General features: G+C 38.2%; 1 protein-coding gene across 4 annotated transcripts in view; it reads right to left on the reverse strand.

Moving 5' to 3' along the window:
- Window positions 1–20,872, reverse strand: part of TBC1D32 (TBC1 domain family member 32) — a 193,854-nt gene that overhangs the window by 43,541 nt on the left and 129,441 nt on the right. For all 4 annotated transcript variants that reach the window (XM_089921967.1, XM_089921968.1, XM_022555523.2 and 1 more), the window contains one exon: window positions 9,919–10,002. In XM_089921967.1, coding sequence (XP_089778093.1) covers window positions 9,919–10,002 — 84 coding nt within the window. The remainder of the gene's footprint in view (window positions 1–9,918; window positions 10,003–20,872) is intronic.

Genomic DNA, 20,872 nt, shown 5'->3' on the forward strand with positions numbered 1-20,872 from the left:
TATAGATAAGTATGTCTGTTTACTTCTTAAAGATTTACACGTCAGTGTCAGGAAGGAATAATTGATATTATTCTACATATAACGTACAGCAATGTACGAGGGTGGACTGAACAAGTTTCTTCCCGCAGGCAGATTTTCTCTGTGAGGTATGAAGTGTGATCATCTACCAAAAGTGAAGGGGTTGTACAGTACAGAGGACTACAGGAGAGGCTGAAAGTTTGGATTAGTCTTTGACAACACTGGATGACCAAATTAAGCATGAACACTCAAAAGCATCACTAGATAACAAGGGGGATCTAGCTGAAACTTTCAATTTTTGCCTGAAGAAACTATAGTGTGTGCACAGTGTGTGTGCGGATACACACACACACACAAATAAGGAAACTGTCCAAAATCACAGAGTTATCTAATGATAGGGAGGGGCAAAAGCTAGGTTTTCTGAATTCTGTATCAGCTGTTTTTTTTTCCCATTACACACTAGTACATCTCATATTATTAACAATATACCTACTTAACTCATGAATTTATTCATTACTTTTAATAAATCCCTTCTTATAAAGTGTGGAGCACCACACTAGAATCTATGAGGGATAAAAGATAAGTCATACATCATGCCCTAAAAGAACTTTGCCTGTAGTGTCAGAGATAAAATGTGTATATAGATAACTCTGACAAAGATGTTTTAAAGCACAAAGTGGAACAAGAGTGGTACAGATAAAGAATTACATGAATTCATAGGAGGCAGAGATTGGGAAGAAGTGGCATTTAAACTGAACCTTAAAATATGGGTAGCCTTGAGATCTGCAGAGATAGGGAAGAACAAAGTAAACATCACGGTTATCAGACATCTACTCTTTAAAGCAACAATTCATCTTTCAGCACTCTTGGTAAAGGTAACCTACTTCTCCTAGTTTGCCTAGGACTTGCATGGTTTTAGCACTTAGTCTCATGCCCCAGGAACCCCTCACAGTCCCAGGCAAACCAGGCTGGTTGGTCACCTATCTAGCCTAGAGGGGTGATTTCTTAAAGAAAAATAAATAAAAAGTTTAAAAGATAGGTGTCAGTTAATTTCTTGATAAGCTACATCTCAGTTTTACTTATCTAGATCAGAATACGATCTCAGCAATATTGCTGAATTTCACCTATAATGATAGCAATTAAGCTACAGTTCATATAGCTTAGAATTCCTTGCTATTCATAACTCTTACTCTGCTAACAGATGTACCTTCTGTCCCTAAGGAAGAAGGATACCAGTTTTGTCCTTCTCCTAGCAACAGGCTGAGCAATGTCTTCTCCAGATTTTTCAAACTAGCGTGAAGATGGTATTCCCCCACAATGCCCTCGCCTTTAACTACAGGGCTATGAGGTACTCTGTGTCTCCAGTAGAGAAAAATGAATCCAATATATTCAATACAAGGAAAGGGAGAGACATAGAAAGGAGACAAATTGCTAAGGACAGCTTTACACTATTACTGAATACTATGAGCCAATGATTCTGCCTCTTTTTCTGCTCAGACAAAAAAAGAAAAAAGTCTGATTTGGGTTTCTATCACTTGGTACTAAAACATATACCACAAATTATTCTCACTCACAAAATAATGACCAATATTTAAAAACTATTAATCATCATTCATATGCTCACCATAATTTCAAGTTCTTAGTTTCCTAAGTTTAAATAATGTAAAACTTTAGTGCTGTAGTGTCAGTGACATTGGCTGATTTTGCAAAATTTCAATAGTTTCAATAAAATAAACATTGACTTTATATATTGCTAAAGCCATGGAACAGACCTACTTATCAACTATCATAATGTGATATAATGACGAAAGTGATTTTATAAGCTACTACCAGACGATGTTAAGTTAGATTAGATGATAACACTTAGAATGTAGTACACATAAAATTAGATTATTAAGCATAAGAAATATCTTTGTTAATATGTAGATTTGTATGCTTAAAATAATACTTATGTTTCCCTTTTGGAAAGTAGAATACATATAGATATCTTCACAATAGAGGAGAAGTATGCAGTGAACTAAGAGTGCTAAGAATGGGCATTACCAATGTCATGGATTCTATAGATCAGAGTACCTTCTACCATTACAGTAAAGAATGGAATAAAGTCAAGAATCAAGATGAGAGAATTTGCCCAAAAAGACTATGACACTGAATATTTACATAAGGTTCAAGTTCTTAGTTCTTCACCATGGAAGGATAGCGTCTTTCCAGAGTGGCCTAGCTGTCGGCCTGAGATGACAGATAAGTTTCCTGATGTTGTAGGAATAATTTCCCAAGTCCATTCCCTCTAAAAGCTTATGATTCTGTACCTTCAGAGTAAAAACTTAACTCTGCACATTTCAACAGATAATGTTTTCCAATTGTGGCTGTATATCAAAATCCTTGGAGGAGCATTTTAAAAGTAAAAATAAATACTCCAGACTACTGAAGAAGATTGTGGAAGGTGACTGTTCAGTCATTTGTCTTTTTAGAAGACCTCTACAGCTTACTTCTTGTGCATTGAAGTTGAGATCCACACTTAAAGGAATAAAACTGAACTTTAGAGACAGTTATAATTGGACAGTGATACCTTGCCCCACACATTTCACTTTAAAGAAGGTATCAGTTAAATCTCCAAAAAGACTTTTAAAGGAGAATATATGAGGTATTAAGCAGACCAAAACAAATATCAAATATCCACTCAAAAATCACTAATATGATACAGATGTAGGTGACTTGAGAGTGAATAAAATTCCGTTAGAAAAAGAAGAAATGAAAAGTTTCTTGAAGCAGTAATGAAGTCAGAAAATGGTTCACAGGTATATATTAAAAAAGAGGCTTCATATTTAAATCTGTATTTGACATACAATATGACAATCTGACAAGTAGAAATGGATCTTGGGCTACAAAAGTTCAGTGAAATAATCTTTGTTACATTTAATCTGGACTAAAAACAACTTATGAAGCAGAAATTAAAATCTTCAGAAATAAAATTGATGGAGCAAAATGATTAAGTAAAATTTAATGATAAAAATGGATGTTTTCAGGGGACTCTGATGCATCACTTGTAACCATTGATTTACTGAAATGTGCACAATAGTGTGTGGGATATGTAATAAGTGCTTAACAAACATTGAGTGAATGAATGAGTAGATGAACGAATAAATGAACAAACATCCAATGAACAACAAAAATTGTGCTTTACGTATCAAACTAGAAGCAAGGTGGAGATGGAAATAGATATGAACTTAAAAATTTTTTCTGGGGCTTTCCTGCTGGCGCAGTGGTTAAGAACCCACCTGCCAGTGCAGAGGACATGTGTTTGAGCCATGGTCTGGGAAGATCCCACATGCCGAGGAGCACCTAAGCCCGTGCACCACAACTACTGAGCCTGTGCTCTACAGCCCGCAAGCCACAACTACTGAAGCCTGCGCGCCTAGAGCCCGTGCTTTGCAACGAGAAGCCACAGCAATAAGCCAGTGCACTGCCAAGCAGAATAGCCCCCACTCGCCACAACTAGAGAAAGCCAGCATGGAGCAACGAAGACCCAATGCAGCCATAAATAAATAAACAAACAAACAATTTTCTGTATATTGAAATCAAGAAACAAAAGGATACCCCAGAGTCACTGTGAAGCACAATAAAATAAGTTACTGAATAAAGGCCAACCAAACAATGACACCTATAGCATCAGACTTACCCTACTCAACAATGCCTAATTCAATCTCAGCATTAATTATTTGCAATAACCAATCATTTTAATTACAAATATAATAGTCTCAAAACAAAATGAGTTGAAAAAATTAACTGAATATTGACTGAAATCACTCACTTTGGTAATACATTCTGTTCTACTTTTAATTTGGAAAGCTAGCACAGAGCAGTGGTAGAAGAAATTAAATCTATTCTGCCTGGCACTTGGCTAATAGTGTGAAACTAAATAAATTTTCAGAAGAGTAAACCGTATCTCCACTGGGGGACAAATCCAGTATTAGAGGAGCAGTTACAGCTTGGCTGTTGACTGAATCTTTTGAAGCCCTGCTATATCAGCAGTAAAGCCAGAGAACTCTCACCACCCAAAGAAACCAACCAGTCAGTCCATTTCCTCCTACCTTCTTCCTTCCCCAAAGTAAGCCTGAAGGTTCTGTTGCTTCTTTTTTAACATGTGGTTGTTATCTATCCATTTTATTCAATTTTTACTGCCATAAAATTTAATTCCTTATGACCAGTAAACTAGCCTAAATCTCAGCATCCCACGTGATATAGTCAGCACTATTTGGAGAAAAGCATTACTCTTTTCCACGTCTTTGATTATACAATTGCCCTTGCCTGCAAGACTCTTCGCCTCTCCTATTTCTTTCAGCTGTAATAGCCCAGGAGGCTGCACTAGTGCCACTCCTCTTGCTCTATCATTGCTTCCTCCCCTAATCTTCCATAATGGCATTAGTCAACACTGGTCACTCTTTCCACTGAACACCTGTGGCACATACCACACAACCCCTCATTTGACAAAACCTCAATTCAAATAGCATACTTAAAGGCTCTAGCACATTGCCTGAAACAAAGTAGCCAGCTGAAAAATGTCAGTTTTCCATTTCTTTATTTTCTATTTTACCATATGCTGCAAATTATTTAATTCATCATTTTAGGTATATGTCCTATTTCCCTTCCTTGAGGACAGGGTCATTCATATTATATACCTCCTTGCCAATTATTGACCATACTCACAAACACGCTCCATAAATGCAAAACAGAAAAGAGCATATTTGCTGAATACCCAAAGGAAGTATAATGGATATTTAACTGTATATATTAATCAAAAGGTGAAACAATGATATTCTGATATTTTTTCCAAACTTTTGATTAATAACATAAAGAGAAAAAGGATAAAATTAAAATATTTACCACCCTGAAAGGACTACTTAATTTATCATTTCAAAGAAGCAACTGCAGAAGGAAAAAATCTCCAACTCATCCCAGGGAAATGAGCTGACAAATGGTTAATGCCTGTTAGGATTTGGAAAGATACTTGTATGGAGTTACAAACTGCAAGTGTGCAGAACTTTATCTGTTTGTCCTCTTTCTTTAAGGTGATAAACAGCCAAACTAATTTGATTTTTCCAGAATTTGCAAATTTTATAATGGATTGAAATCCTGAGGGAGCTAACAACAGATGGATGACTGTGTTATTCTAATTTCAGCTACCTTAGGGTTTAGCAAGCTGTCATTTTTAAGAAACCAATCAATTTCTCATTTCAAGAAACAAGAAAAAACATTGAATATATCTATCCAGTGTCTGCTTTGAAACATCTTTTATATCAAAACATGGTTTTTGGTTATTTAAAGTAAATAGAGTGAAATTTTATAATAGCAAACCACTGTTCCACCAGCCAAAAAATAAATGATAAAGGATAACAATCAATCAACAGGAAGCCACTTTATTTTCATCTGTACTCTACAACGCCAGTGGATAGCTGTTCCGCTGGAGCCTTTAAAGAATTTAAATTCACATTCAGGGTTTATCTGTCTAGTTAATACATTCAATGAAGCCAACATCTGAGATCTCCCTCAGCATAATTTAGAAATATAACAGAGGGTAGTAAATGCATGCACACTGAGCAATCAGCCTTGTTGAGTATTTAGATAACATATACAACAGAATGTTAATTTTAAATTATCTATAGAAAATACGACCCAATAGAACAATGTGCCAAAGTGAGCTGCAGAATTTGAAGACCACCATGCTGAAGACGAGAGATACCCACTTTTTTTTGCGGTACGCGGGCCTCTCCCATTGCGGAGCACAGGCTCTGGACGTGCAGACTCAGCGGCCATGGCTCACGGGCCCAGCCGCTCCGCGGCATGTGGGATCTTCCTGGACTGGGGCACGAACCCATGTCCCCTGCATCGGCAGGCGGACTCTCAACCACTGCGCCAGCAGGGAAGCCCGATACCCACTTTGGCCATGCAAATCTCCATGATCACCACTTCTTACTTGTTTCCTTTCTTACTCACAGACTTGATCATTAATCCCTGTATGTTTTTCACACTCTTTTTAAGGTTTGTTCATAAAGTTGTAATTTTCTTCACAGATGCTTTTCCTCAAAATTCTCTTGACAATTTCTCTTTTCTTCCCTCTGAGCCTCAGTTTCCTGATTTTAAATGTGATGAGTATGCCTACTTCAGAGAGTACAGCTGACCCTTGAACAACACAAGGGTTAGGGCGCCAACCCCATGCAGGCAAAAATCCGAGTATAACTTTACAGCTGGCCCTCTCTATCCCCAGTTCGGCATCCAAGGATTCAACAAACCATGGATTGGTAGTACTGTAGTATGTATTTATTGAAAATAATCTGCCTGTAAGGGGACCTGCACAGTTCAAATCCATGTTGTTCAAGGGGCAACTGTAGTTACAGGGTTGAATGATATCATGCGCATCAGGTGCCTCAGCACTCTATTTAATTCACAAGCAGTGGTCAATAGTTACCAATTCCCTTCACCTACCTTAATTTCTGTTAAATTCCGCCTTGTATTTTCCTCTCATTTCTTTGCTTTCATTTTCTTATGATCACTTTTATCCCTTTCCCAAATCTGCATTAGATGTCACTATGATTTAATTAGGTATATGTTCCTATGTATTTTTGTAAATCCCAATAGATTTAGGATTGTTATACAAATGTACTGTGTGAATATGGATGCTATGTAACAGTATGTATATGTAACCCAATAGAAATATCTCAAATGCCATATTAAAGATACAGAGGCATTTGAGACCTAATGAAATAATTTAAATTAGCCATATACAATATAATAAATATCAAAATGGTAGTTTAATGTGAATGCAACAGGAGCACAGAGGAGGGACTTCTGACTGGGAATAAGAAGGTAGGTGACATTCTAGCTGCAACTTCACAGTGCAGTTGGACATTATCATATGGGTGTCATGGGGAGGAAAAGGTTTTTCCAGAGCGAACAGTAGGAACAAAGGTTCAGTGATATGAATGCACAGGATGTATTTGGGCAGTGATGAATAACAGAGCTAAAAAAATTAGTCTGAGCCAGACTGAAAATGTATCTTTAAAATTTTTTTCTTTTTATGGAGATTTGACACATTGTGTCTAACTTGAATAAATAACACATATTTGAAGGATGGTTTCTTTAGCAAACAGAAAAGTCACGTCACCCTTACGAGGAAGAGGGGCAATATACCATGATGATCTATTATCATGAGCCTATGCTACCTCTCTGCTTTTTCTTCACTGTGTCTTCATTTACTGAGCCCCAGGCACTGGATATTCACCTTTGGGAAATTTTAGTTCTTCACCCTTTACACAGTTACTAAATTCATTGTCCTAAGGCACAAGATGAATCAATGCTCAGAAATCTTAAATGTTTTAATTTTAACAGACAATAGAGTAAACCAACTGGTTGACACAGTATACAAAGCTTTTATCCTTCATTCTTCTATCCATTTTTTCCTTTATTTTTTATTTATGTATTTATTTTGTGGTATGCAGGCCTCTCACTGTTGTGGCCTTTCCTGTTGCGGAGCACAGGCTCCGGACGTGCAGGCTCAGTGGCCATGGCTCACGGGCCCAGCCGCTCCGTGGAACGTGGGATCTTCCCGGACCGGGGCACGAACCCGTGTCCCCTGCATCGGCAGGCAGACTCTCAACCACTGCGCCACCAGGGAAGCCCCATTTTTTCCTTTATTTGTCAAACATTTATTGGCACTCTTACTCTAGGTGCAGAGGATACGACAGGTAAGACAAGGAAACTACCTTACAGGAGTGTGCTGTCACGTGAGGAATTAGACATTAAGTCAGAATATGAGAAAAACATGACAAAGAGATGTGTATTGGCTTTATATACTAAGCTGATGATTTAGTAATTTGTATTTTCAGCCCTACCTTCTCCCTAAGTTCCAGATTCAAACAGCCAACATGTACAGAGCATGTCTACTTAAATGTGTAGTAAGTATTGGAAACATAACATAAAAGCAAGCTCCTAATCTCTCTGAAACCTATTCTTTACCCATTCTTCGCTATCTCAGTGTTTGGTAATCCCATCCTTCCAGTGGCTCAGATCAATAACTTGGGTCTTTTGACTCCTTTCTCTCCCACCCCATATTCAGTCTGTTACTCAATTCTGTTGGTCCTATTTTCAAAATATACCTAGAATCCAAGTACTTCTAACTCCACTGACATCCTCATCCAAGCCACTGCCATTTCATCTTTTCAAAAGCCTCCTAACTCATCTCCCTGCTTTAGCCCTTTGTTCTTCAGTCTTTTCCTGATACAGCAGCAATAGTGATCTTTTAAAAATGTAAATCAGAGCATGTCACTCCTGTGTTCAAGACCTTGCAATGACTTTAAAAACCCTAGATCAGGGAGTTCCCCAGCAGTCCAGTAGTTAAGACTCCGTGCTTTCATTGCCGAGGGCACAGGTTCAATCCCTGGTTGGGGAGCTAAGATCCCACAAGCCACGTAGTATGGCCACAAGAAAAAAAAAAGAAAAAACAAAAAACCTATATCATCCTCTCCTCTCTAACTTCAACACCAACAATCCTTCCCCCCTACTCCTTCTGAGCTGTACTAATCTCCTTCCTAGTCACTTGCTGGAAGTCTCTCCCTCTGGAAACATCCATGTACCTTGCTCCCAATTTCTGCTGGTCTGAACACTATTTAACACTGGAACCGCCACCCCCAACTAGCACTTCCTAGACCCCTTCCCTGCTCTGCATTTCTCACTTATCACCATACCACTTGACATACTGAATCTTTTTACTTATTTATTGTTTGTCTTCCAATCAGAAGGTAAACTCTGTAAAGGCAAGACTTTTTTCTCTTTTGTCCACTGATGTGTCCAAGTGCTTACAGCAGTTCTATTATACAGCAGAGGAAAATATCCATTTGTTGAATAAATGAATGTGTATTTGGAGAAGAGAGGGTGAGGTTGGCAATGCTGCTAATAGTTTAGTGCCCCTGAAAAACAAATATGAGGCGTGGAGAGAAAGGGATGATGCTAGAGAAGAAAGGAGAAGAGTAACATAAGGCCTTGGGTACTATGATAAGAAGATTAAACTGTATGCAGTGGTCAATGGTAAGCTTCTAAGAGGTAGAGGAAAGAGCGGGTCAGATTTACACTTCACAGGTCACTCTGAAAGCAGCATAAAGAATACCTCTGAAAAGAAATGAGACTCCAATTAGAGACATCAGGTAAAGAGAATGTTGTAATAACCTAGGCAAAAAGTAATGGTGGCCTAAACTAACATAAAGAAGAGTAGAGATAGATATAAGTAGATAAATTTGAGCTATATTAAGAACACAGAATGCAGTTTGGTGACTGGGGGGGAACCTGGCTTAGAGGGACAGATGATTGCACTGCCCACAAAAATAGACGGTGTAGGAGGAGGATGTATCTCAGTGACGTACGAGAAGGTGGACATTTTGAGCTTGAGGGTTCTTTAGCACATCCAGGTGATGTTTACCAATTAAGCATCTGGAAATATGAGAATGAAGCTTATAGATCTTTGAGTAGAAGAGGTATATTTAGAAGTCATCAATATATAAGGTGGGTAGAACAGTGCAAGCAGATGAAATCACTAGGAAATCATCTCCTAGTGGATAAAAACAGAAGAGTGAAAGACATTGGAAGATACTGCCTTAAGGAAAAACAGTATTTAATGGGTAGACAGAAAAAAAAAAAAGAGCTCAAAAACGAAGCTAGAAAGTCACAAGGAAACCCAGACATTTGCACAGAAGAAACTGAAAGATATCTGGAATGTATATGGCACGAAGGGAGAGATTTTTTAGGGTGAAAAATCCTTGTGCATATTTGTGTCTAATTACACTCCTCTATGAAACATTATCTGTTTGCACATTGAGCACTTTCCAAAATACAAAAATGTTTAAACTGTACCTGTATATTCCACTGAGGGGAAGTAGCATTCAGATGGGCTTTCAGAGAGATGAAGGACAAATTTTTCAAGTAATTCTACTAAAGCTGTAATAAACAAGAGAATAATTAGGATGTTAAAGTCATCAGAGCTTCTTCACAGTTATGCTCTTAAGGGGGGCCAATTCAAAACATCATTTTAATATTCATAACAATGTTTCCAATGTAAACTAAATTTTAATAGCTTCACTGAGAACCTATTCAATGTAAAACTGGAAAAGAATCATCTGTTATCTTTAGATCCTCTAAGGATTACTTCAGAATTTGCTAAATGATTTCAATTCAGAAAAAGATCACAAACTAGGCTATAATATCTTACCATCATCATTCACACATGCAGAAAAAAAATCATGTGAGCTCCAAGACCAGAATCAATGCATAGCTCACATCCCTTTCAAAGCAGGACATATTATGTGTTTTATGTACTTTGCAACAGACGGTATCTGTTCAAGGCAAGCAGATCAAAAGTAGGCTTGTCAGGGGTTGGGGAGAGGGAAGGATGAACAGGCAGAGCACAGAAGTTTTACGGCAGTGAAACTCTTCTGTAAGACACTACAATGGTGGATACGTGTCATTACTATGACATTTGTCAAAATTCATAGAATGTGAAACATCAAGAGTGAACCCTAATGTAAACTTTGGACTCCTGATGATAATGATATGTCAGTGTAGGTTCATCAGTTGTAACAACTGTACCCCTCTGGCGTGAGACGTTGATAGTGGGGGGAGGGGTTGTACATATGTAAGGATAGAACGTATGTGAGAACTTTCTGTACTTTCCACTCAACTTTGCTGTGAATCTAAAACTGCTCTAAGTTTATTAATTTAAAGAAAAGTTGAAAAGATGCCTGTCAATGTAATAGTATATAAATAATGCCACAGTATTTGCATATATTACTTCCCAAATAGATATAACCAGGTGGATTATAATTAATATGCAATCTAGAATTATTTTTGCTGGAAAGAAATATACCTGGAGGGTAACTGATATGCTTACACTTACAGAAAGTAAGTTTTAGTCACCTTTTAAAATTGTGCCCTAGTTATATTCAGGATTCTGACTATGGCCTGTATTAACTGAATGCACCCTTTTTCACATCCAAGTGCATTTTAAAGATATAATTCATGAAGGAAAATTAGTGTTCAACATGTCAAAAATGTAAAGTCAAAGAAGAATAACATATGCTTTCCAACAACTATAGGTCTAACAAGCTACATCTCATGATATAGCTTGAACTATATCTCAAGATAAAAACGAAATTTTTTATTCATGGAACTCTATTCATATTCTGATTTCAAGAATATTTAAAAGTATGAAAATGCAATAGTCGAGGATCAGAAAGGACACCAGTTTTGTAGATTATTTAAACTTATAGTTGTTTAGATTGGTTCTATCTTCACATACATAGGCACAAATTCTCCCACTCTTAGAGAAATCTTTCAAAAATTATTTTCTATGAACCTATATGTAAATAATGGCCCTTTCAACTTCTACATGTTTGTTTATAAGTCACCTAATGCTGTCTCTTGAGATATAATTTTTCAGAGTGTGTCGATGAAATTTAGATACAATCATTCCTAATAAGGTGTGAGATATACATTAGTAACAAAGATTATATAAAAATTTTAAGTGGAAATGTCCATTTAAAACTCAACTATAATTATTCTCAGTTTAGCACAACCATATGTTTGTTACAAATTATGCATTTAAGCGAAGTGGCTGAGTTAATGGGAAAAGTCACAGCACACTGCTGAACAGTTATTTGAATCCAATGCCTGAAATCAGGTTTAGCCACCAGACAGCTAAACATATGTTAATGAAGACAAAATACACATCTTTTAAGCTGCTAAAACACAATGATTTGAAACTTAAGAGTCACCAGACTAACTGCAGACTTTGCAAAGCATACTACTTTCCAGCAAGCACTGATCTTGAAATATGAAATTATGTTATTAGATCAATATATTGGAGGCTTATAAAGTAATTCTACGCATCCTATATAAGGATGACATCACTGAACTACCTAGAGAAGGTTCTGAATTTCTGCTGATTCCAATATTTTTGCCTTTCCCAGCAACCCATATGAACAGCACTATGCACTTCCAATATTTTGAGGGATAAGCTAAGCCATGGAACAATGTTAAAAACTAATCCATATATGGTAATTGAAGCCATGGCTACAATTTATTGGTATCATCTTTCTAACTAACCAAATGTAAGTGTAGCTAAACTGCATAATTACTACAGTGGCTGTCTCAGTATGACTGTCAATTCACTAAAAATTCCATTATCTGTGACTCAAGGAAATTAATTCACATAAAACATTTCTTAACTTCAAGAGTAAATTAACTCCAGGATATTACTATCCAGAAAGTAAACCTCAGAATATTGTTTTAAATGGATTTTTATTTTAAATGACAGACCTGGAATTTCAAAAGGACTTTAAATTAGGAGATGTCCTTTTAATTATACTTATTCCCTAGGGTTGGACTATGACATTAGTAGACTACGAAACCAAGGTTTATAATACGTATATAATAAAAGAGGACACGGGTTTTACTGATGAGGAAAAACTGAAGGCAGCTTATTCAGGGATACTTGGATATTGACTGTTTTCTCCCTTGGCACTGCCATCACAACAGCAGCTGGTTCCAAAAAGTTCAATGTTTGAAAACATACAAAATTTCTCCAGGATTCACTCTTTAATTCTTTCATCTTTTATCTCTGCTGGCACATCACCAGATCACAAGACAATTACATTATGCGTGCAATTTTTTCCCAATCACCATCCTTCATGTAACCACCAGATGTTTGTTCCTGAACACTTCAGTATTCAGAACTTACAATTCTCATCTCTCTACCCTCCATGAAGTCAGAACTCTACTAATGTGTTTCAAGCACTTTACAATCTCACCACATCCAACTATGTTCACTTTTTATACAAATTATAAGCACAGACTATTTTTCTCAATGTTCTCAAGTAGTTTATATTCATTCCTTGTTTTTAAAAGAAAGTTTGTACAATTATAGATGAACAGGACGTTGCAGGCACATGACAGAGGTAGAAAAATTCCTTTATTTAGGGTAGGTCTGCTGGTGACATATTTTTCACCTGAGAATGTATTGATTTCCTCAATATTCCTGAAGGCTACTTTCAAAAAACACAGAGCTCAGGTTGACAGTTCTTTGCCTTCAGCTCTTGAATAATGTCATGCCACTTCCTCTGTCCTCCATCTTTTCTGGGGAGAAGTCCACTGTCATTTGCATTGATTTTCCCTTGTAGCTATGGTGTTGTTTCTCCCTCTCTGCTTTCAAGATTTGTCTTAAATTTTCAGAAGTTTGACTATACAGTTGACCTTTGAACAACAAGGGCGGATTGGGGTGCCAACCCCCCGCACAGTCAAAAATCATGTATTGGGTTGGCCAAAAGTTTCCTTCGGTTTTTAAAGTAAAAATAAGATACATTTTTCATTTTCGCCAAGAACTTTATTGAACATATTCATCATTTTGTTCCCCTACCGTCTGCCATTTTTCAGGCAGCTTCATAATTCCATCTTCCCCAAACTTTTTATCTTTTTGAGCAAAGAACTGTTCCATGTGCCTTTTACAGTCTGCCAGGGAATTGAAAATTGATCCATGAAGAGAATTTTGTAAAGACCAAAACAAATGGAAATCTGAAGGTGCAATGTCTGGTGAATACGGAGGATGAAGCAGAACTTCCCAGCCAAGCTGTTAACAGTTTTGCCTGATCATCAAAGAAACATGCAGTCTTGCACTACCCTGATGGAAAATTATGTATTTTCCGTTGACTAATTCCAGATGCTTTTCTTTGAGCGCTGCTTTCAGTTGGTCTAAATTGGGAGCAGTACTTGGAATCGTTTGGTTTTCTGGAAGAAGTGCATAATAGAGGACTCCCTTCCAATCCCACCATATACACAACATCACCTTCTTTGGATGAAGACCAGGCTTTGGTGTGGTTGGTGGTGGTTCATTTTGCTTGCCCCATGATCTCTTCCGTTCCACATTATTGTACAGTGTCCACTTTTCATTGCCCATCACAATTTGTTTTAAAAACAGAATGTTTTCATTACATTTAAGTAGAGAAGCTCATGTGGAAATACTGTCAAGAAGGCTTTTTTCGCTTATGTGGAACGCAAACATCAAAGCGATTCACATAACCAAGCTGGTGCAAATGATTTTCAACGCCTGATTTGGATATTTTGACTATGTCGGCTATCTCCCGTGTGGTATAACGTTGATTGTTCTCAATTAATGTCTCGATTTGATCGCTATCAACTTCAGCTGGGCTACCAGACCCTAGAGCATCATCCAGAAAAAAATCTCCAGCATGAAACATCGCAAACCACTTTTGACACATTCGATCGGTCACAGCAACTTCTCCATACACTGTACAAATCTTTGTTTGCATTTTGGTTGGGTTTTTACCTTTTGTGAAATAAAGCCGAAGATGTGGCTTTTTTCTTTCATCTTCAATATGAAAATGGCTACACAAAAATTCATCAATTTTGATAAGTTTTGTTTTTAAATGCACGCTGATGTGACAGTTGTCACAATACAGTCTAACAAAATTGTTTCGAATGAAGTTAAAGACAACTAAGTGCCACTGGAGCTATCTTATGGAAAAAACCAAACAAACTTTTTGGCCAACCCAATATAATTTATAGTCAGCCCTCCTTACCCTCATTCACAGATTCAACCAACCTCAGATCATCTAGTACTGTATTTACTACTGAAAAAAAGTCTGTGTATAAGCAGACCTACACAGTTCAACCTTGTGTTGTTTAAGGGTCAACTGTATTGTGTCTTGGTGTGGACTTCTTTGGGTCTACCCTCTTTGAGGTTCTAGAATCCACAGGCTGAGGTCTTTTGCCAAATTTGGAAAGTTTTCAGCCATCATTTTTTCAAATACATTTGTAGCTCCAACCTCTTTCCATGACTCCAATGACGCAAATGTTAGATCTTCCATTATGGTTCCACAGGACTTTGGGATTCAATCTTTTTTAAAAATTTTTCAGTCTATTTCCTCTCTTAATATCTTCAAGTTCACTGATTCGTTCCTCTGTCCCCTCTATTTTATTGTTGAGCCCATCCATTGAGCTTTCTATTTTGGGAATGGAATTCTTCAGTTCTAAAATTTCCTTTTGGGTTTTCTTTATATATTTCTTTGCTGACACTTTGTATTTTAAAATTTGTTTCATGTGTGAAACAAATACATGTGTGGAGGGGAAGGAGAGACGGTGGCCTTATTACCATTGGGTGATGGTAAAATTCCTAACTCTCTACCTAGGTCTCCTCCGATACCATCCTACCAGGGAGAGGCAGGGGTGCCTCATTACTGGCAGCTGAGAACAGAAGTCCAGGCTGAACCCCAAGTCTTGTTGGCAATATTTTCTAAAGTGGTGTTTGTCTGGATTAAAGTGGTCACTATCTACGAATTTTGTCTTGGTAGGCTGCCCTTTTCCTGGTCCTTTGGTTAGAGAGAGCAGGCTTTTACTGCCCAGCCCTCATTTTTCTTTCTGCATCTGTTGGCAATCTTAATTACTCAGCCTAGGATATACAAGGCAAAAAGAAAACCCAAGAAACATCACCTCTGAGTTGTTCCTTAGGTCCCAAGGTCCCTAGCCAGTCTGCCTTCTCTCCATCTTCCAGCGTCACATATAAAACATAAGATGATATCCAGAAATCTTAGCTGTACACAGGATAAGGGAAAAGGGAAAGATCATCTACTCCATCTTTTAAAAGTAGAAATCATCTCTGTACTTTTTTCATTATGAATGTTTAGACTCCTTAAAGGCTGGATGTAAGTTCCATCATATAAATTAGACAATCGCACGTAAAATTTTTTTATTCTTAGCCTATTTGAAATCATTCTTTATTCTTATATTATTCATGTGATTAATATTGAGTCTTAGAGAATTATCTGCTTGTATCAAGTACAACTGCTTTACAACCATAAGTAGATAGAAGACAGGCCAATTTAAAGTCCATGGGTACAAAACAACTTTGAGTTGTTATGGTATAGCTGAAGCACAGAAGGATTCAGAAGGTGATGGATTAGAAATTGTGCTGAATTCCTCTTTCCCTTGGTTAATTATGCCAAGTAGAGGGTATATGAAAAAAGGAGCTTTGGTAAAAGAATCACACGATGGGCAAATACCACACGAAGAATGCCATTAAGGCTAGACCAATAACGATATATGATGGTGCTCACAAGGTTAAAGTGAGTGGAAAAACAAAGGAATTGATGCTTTTGCCCCTTTAGCATCAGCCATTAGGGATCCTCCTTTCAGGCCTCAGGCTTTTATCATCATAGCACCTCTTATGCTTTCTTTCATGAGCTTTAATGTCTCTGTTTCTGCTTATAGCAGGCTGTATATGTCTTCTTTTTAAGTGATTTACTAGTGCTTCGATATTATCAGATAATCTAAATTATTAAAGATTTTGGTCTCATTACTGTATATTTGAAACAGTAACTGGCTAGGATCCCAGGGGGCCAACTGAGATAAAGGAAAGTGTTACAGGAATCAGATCCATAGATAAATGAGTAGACTGACAAAGTGAAAGAGTGGCATGGACATATATACACTACCAAATGTAAAATAGATAGCTAGTGGGAAGCAGCCGCATAGCACAGGGAGATCAGCTCGGTGGTTTGTGACCACCTAGAGGGGTGGGATAGGGAGCGTGGGAGGGAGGGAGACACAAGAGGGAAGAGATATGGGAACATATGTATATTTATAACTGACTCACTTTGTTATAAAGCAGAAACTAACACACCATTGTAAAGCAATTATACTCCAAAAGAGATATTAAAAAAAATTACTTTGTATAAGCACATTCACTGACATGGAAAATTCTGTACAATACTGTATTGAGTGAAATGGCAAGAGAAAATAGTATGGTAGGTATTAAATCTTTTTGGCTAAAGATAACTTAGTGCTAACCTTATCCTTCAGAGATTACAGGTAAATTTCAGTTTCTTCATTTTGTTTATAATTTCTAGTTTTCCTAAAATGATCATGTATTTCACACAATAATTTAGTTGCTAAATGGTTAATACTTGAATTAAAGTAGTAGCAGAGGACATGGATGAGAAAGAAAGATTAAAAAAAAAATTAAGAATAAACTCTAAGACATGGTAACCAAGTACATGAGAGTCAGGGGATGAAAGAAAGAGAGAAGTCAAAGGGAACCAGGCTGTTTCTTTCAATTACTGTACTAGGTATATGCTAGTGACAGCAGTCAGAAAAGAGAATGCAAGAAGAATACATTTTAATACTTTCCATGGCATCTCATATAGATAAAATCTAAATGGCAGGACAAAATGAGAAAAGCCAGAAGTAAATTTGAAACAAAAATACAGCCCCCACTTTTTTTTTTTTTTAAAGAGGACAGTTGACTCATGTCATCTTATCCTAAGTGATTATGTGGAGGCACCTAATGTATACTGTTGCTCAAATTTTGCCCCTAACATTATTCTCCCCACTGAAAGGAACCAGAATCCCTTGAACTATGTTTAGGAGTCGAAGAACTGAGTCTAGATGACCTCATTGCTGTTACTATGCCAGGATTCTTTCAGAGGAAAACAGAAAAAATAAATTAAAATTTAAAGGACAAAGAGGCCAGCTTAAACAAAAACTCTTAAGAGTCCAAGTTGTGATAATTTGAGCATTTGAAGTATACAGTTATACAAAATGTATTATAGTTATAAAGCATACCAGTTTCCAACACTGTCTATCAGACATGTTGTACATGTTATCTAGTGACCAACTCAAATTATATGAATCCTACACTAGAATTCCAGTTATAAACTATATTATTAATATTAGAGAACAGAAATAGGAAGAACATACTTGGAACATATTTAAAATTGTATATTTAATTATTAAGTCACAAATAAAAGATTAGTGGGAAACAATGATTAGAAGATAATGTGAGAAATAGAAGCTTCTTTTTATACGGAGACAACTCTACAAAGACAGATATAAGAGTAGAAGAAATTAAACGTGCAATTGATGATGGAATCCAATGTTTAGAATGGATAGACAACAAGAGGCCAGGTTAGTAAATTCAGGGGAAACTAGAAGTCAATCAGACCTACAGAGACCTTCCTGACAAGAAACTATGTTCTCTCCCAGAGCTGAATGAAATAAACACATGAAAATGAAGGAAATTTATAGAGGTTCAGGGAACATGTCCTCGTTAGTTCTATGCTAGGAAAAAGGTCTCAGATATAGTTGGGGGTAGGGTGGAAAATACACACAGACCAAAAATAAGGTCATGAAAAGGAAAAATCTGACTCATGTTTTAAAAAATTAACTTCGGCCTGTGAGCTCTAGGTCATATAATCTATCGCTTCTCCGAGTGACTCATTACAAGTGAGTGCAGGAATGTTAGGCAATTACACATCTACATTGTCTCACTTGTTCTTAAAAGCTAAAAGCCGGGAAAGAAAACTCTGGAAACAGCAGGAGCTCAAGCCAGAGAAAGTTGGAAATTTTCTCTCCTGATAGCTGTTTAGATGCCCTGGGTTTAAATCAATTTGGGAAGACTACTGATGGATTGTTCGCCCCCTCCTTACCATTACCTACAAAGGACAGTAGCTGCCCATAGTGGGGAGCAGAACAGGGAGTCAACAAGTAGGTTCTCAATAAGTTTCTTGTTAACTGAATTTCCTTTGTCTACCTCCTTTTGGATTCAGATCGTATAATTTATAGAGAAATTAAGACTAATTCATTCACTCAATATTATAATTATGAAAAAATATTAATGAAGGTACATGGTATTTATTGTGCACTGCAGAGTCTTACGTAGAGATTTTGGGGAGAAAATGCAGCATAGGTAATGATAATTTTAAAATCTTTGGTTCTTGATAACTGTAGATTGCTTATATTTAAAACCCAAGTTGACCGAGACTTTCAAGATGACAGAGGAGTAAGACATGGAGATCACCTTCCTCCCCACAAAGACATCAGAAATACATCTACGTGTGGAACAACTCCTACACAACACCAGCTGAATGCTGGCAGAAGACCTCAGACTTCCCAAAAGGCAAGAAACTCCCCATGTACCTGGGTAGGGCAAAAGAAAAAAGTAAAAAACAGAGACAAAGATTAGGGGTGGGACCTGCACCTCTGGGAGGGAGCTGTGAAGGAGGAAAAGTTTCCACACACTAGGAAGCCCCTTCACTGGCGGAGACTGCGGGTGGCGGAGCCGGGTAGCTTTGGAGCCATGGAGGAGAGCGCAGCAACAGAGGTGCGGAGGCCAAAGCGAAAAGATTCCCGCAGCAACAGAGGTGCGGAGGCCAAAGCGAAAAGATTCCCGCACAGAGGATCGGTGCCGACCAGCACTCACCAGCCCGAGAGGCTTGTCTGCTCACCCGCAGGGGCGGGTGGGGGCTGGGAGCTGAGGCTCAGGCTTCAGAGGTCAGATCCCAGGGGGAGGACTTAGGTTGGCTGCGTAAACACAGCCTGAAGGAGGCTAGTGCGCCACAGCTACACAGGAGGGAGTCTGGGAAAAGGCCTGGACCTGCCGAACAGGCAAGAGACCATTGTTTCAGGGTGTGCGAGGAGAAGGGATTCAGGGCACCACCTAAACGAGCTCCAAGGCTATCAGCTTGAACAGCAGAGATGCACATGAGATGCTAAGGCTGCTGCTGCCGCCAACAAGAAACCTGTGTGCAAGCACAGGTCACTCTCCACACCTCCCCTCCCGGGAGCCTGTGTGGCCCGCCACTGCCAGGGTCCCGTGATCCAGGGACAACTTGCCCGGGAGAACACACGGTGCACCTCAGGCTGTTGCAACGTCATGCTGGCCTCTGCTGCTGCAGGCTTGCCCCCCATTCCGTACCCCTATTTTCCCCTGGCCTGACTGAGCCAGAGCCCCCGAATCAGCTGCTCCATTAACCCCGTCCTGTCTGGGTGGGAACAGACACCCTCAGGCGACCTACACGCAGAGGCGAGGCCAAATCCAAAGCTGAACCCCAGGAGCTGTGCGAACAAAGAAGAGAAAGGGAAATCTCCCAGCAGCCTCAGGAACAGCAGATTAAATCTCCACAATCAGCTTGATGTACCCTGCATCTGTGGAATACCAGAATAGACAACAAGTCATCCCAAAATTGAGGCGGTGGACTTTGGGAGCAACTGTAGACTTCGGTTTTGCTTTCTGCAGCTAATTTGTTTCTGGTCTCATGTTTATCTTACGTCAGTATTTAGAATTTATTATAATTGGTAGATATGCTTATTGATTTGGCTGCTCTCTTCCTTTTTTTTTTAATATAGAGATGTATATTTTTCCTTTTTCTCTTTTTGTCAGTGTGTATGTGTATGCTTCTTTGTGTGATGTTGCCTGTATAGCTTTGCTTTTACTGTTTCTCCTAGGGTTGTGCCTGTCCTTTTTTTTTTTTTTTAGTATAATTTTTAGCGCTTCTTATCATTGCTGTATCTGTTTTTTCTTTGGTTGCTTCCTTCTTGCTTTTTTTTTCTTTTTTTATTACTTAAATTTTTATTTTAATACCTTTACTTTTATTCTTTCTTTCTTTCTTTCTCCCTTTTCTTCTGAGTTGTGTGGCTGGCAGGGTCTTCGTACTCTGGCCAGGTGTCAGGCATGTGCCTCTGAGGTGACAGAGCCGAGATCAGGACACTGGACCACCAGAGACCTCCCAGGTCTACATAATATCAAACAGTGAAAGCTCTCCCAGCAATATCCATCTCAATGCTAAGACCCAGCTCCACTCAAAGACCAGCAAGCTACAGTGCTGGACATCCTATGCCAAATAACTAGCAAGACAGGAACATGACCTCACCCATTAGCAGAGAGGTTGCCTAAAATCATTATAAGGTCAAAGACACCCCAAAACACACTACTGGACACGAGCCTGATGACCAGAAAGACATG

The sequence above is a fragment of the Delphinapterus leucas genome, chromosome 12 (genome assembly GCF_059928025.1).
Source record: "Delphinapterus leucas isolate spDelLeu-1000000601 "Yukka" chromosome 12, BTC_Dleu_Yukka2, whole genome shotgun sequence".
In the NCBI taxonomy this organism is placed as follows: Eukaryota; Metazoa; Chordata; class Mammalia; order Artiodactyla; family Monodontidae; genus Delphinapterus; species Delphinapterus leucas.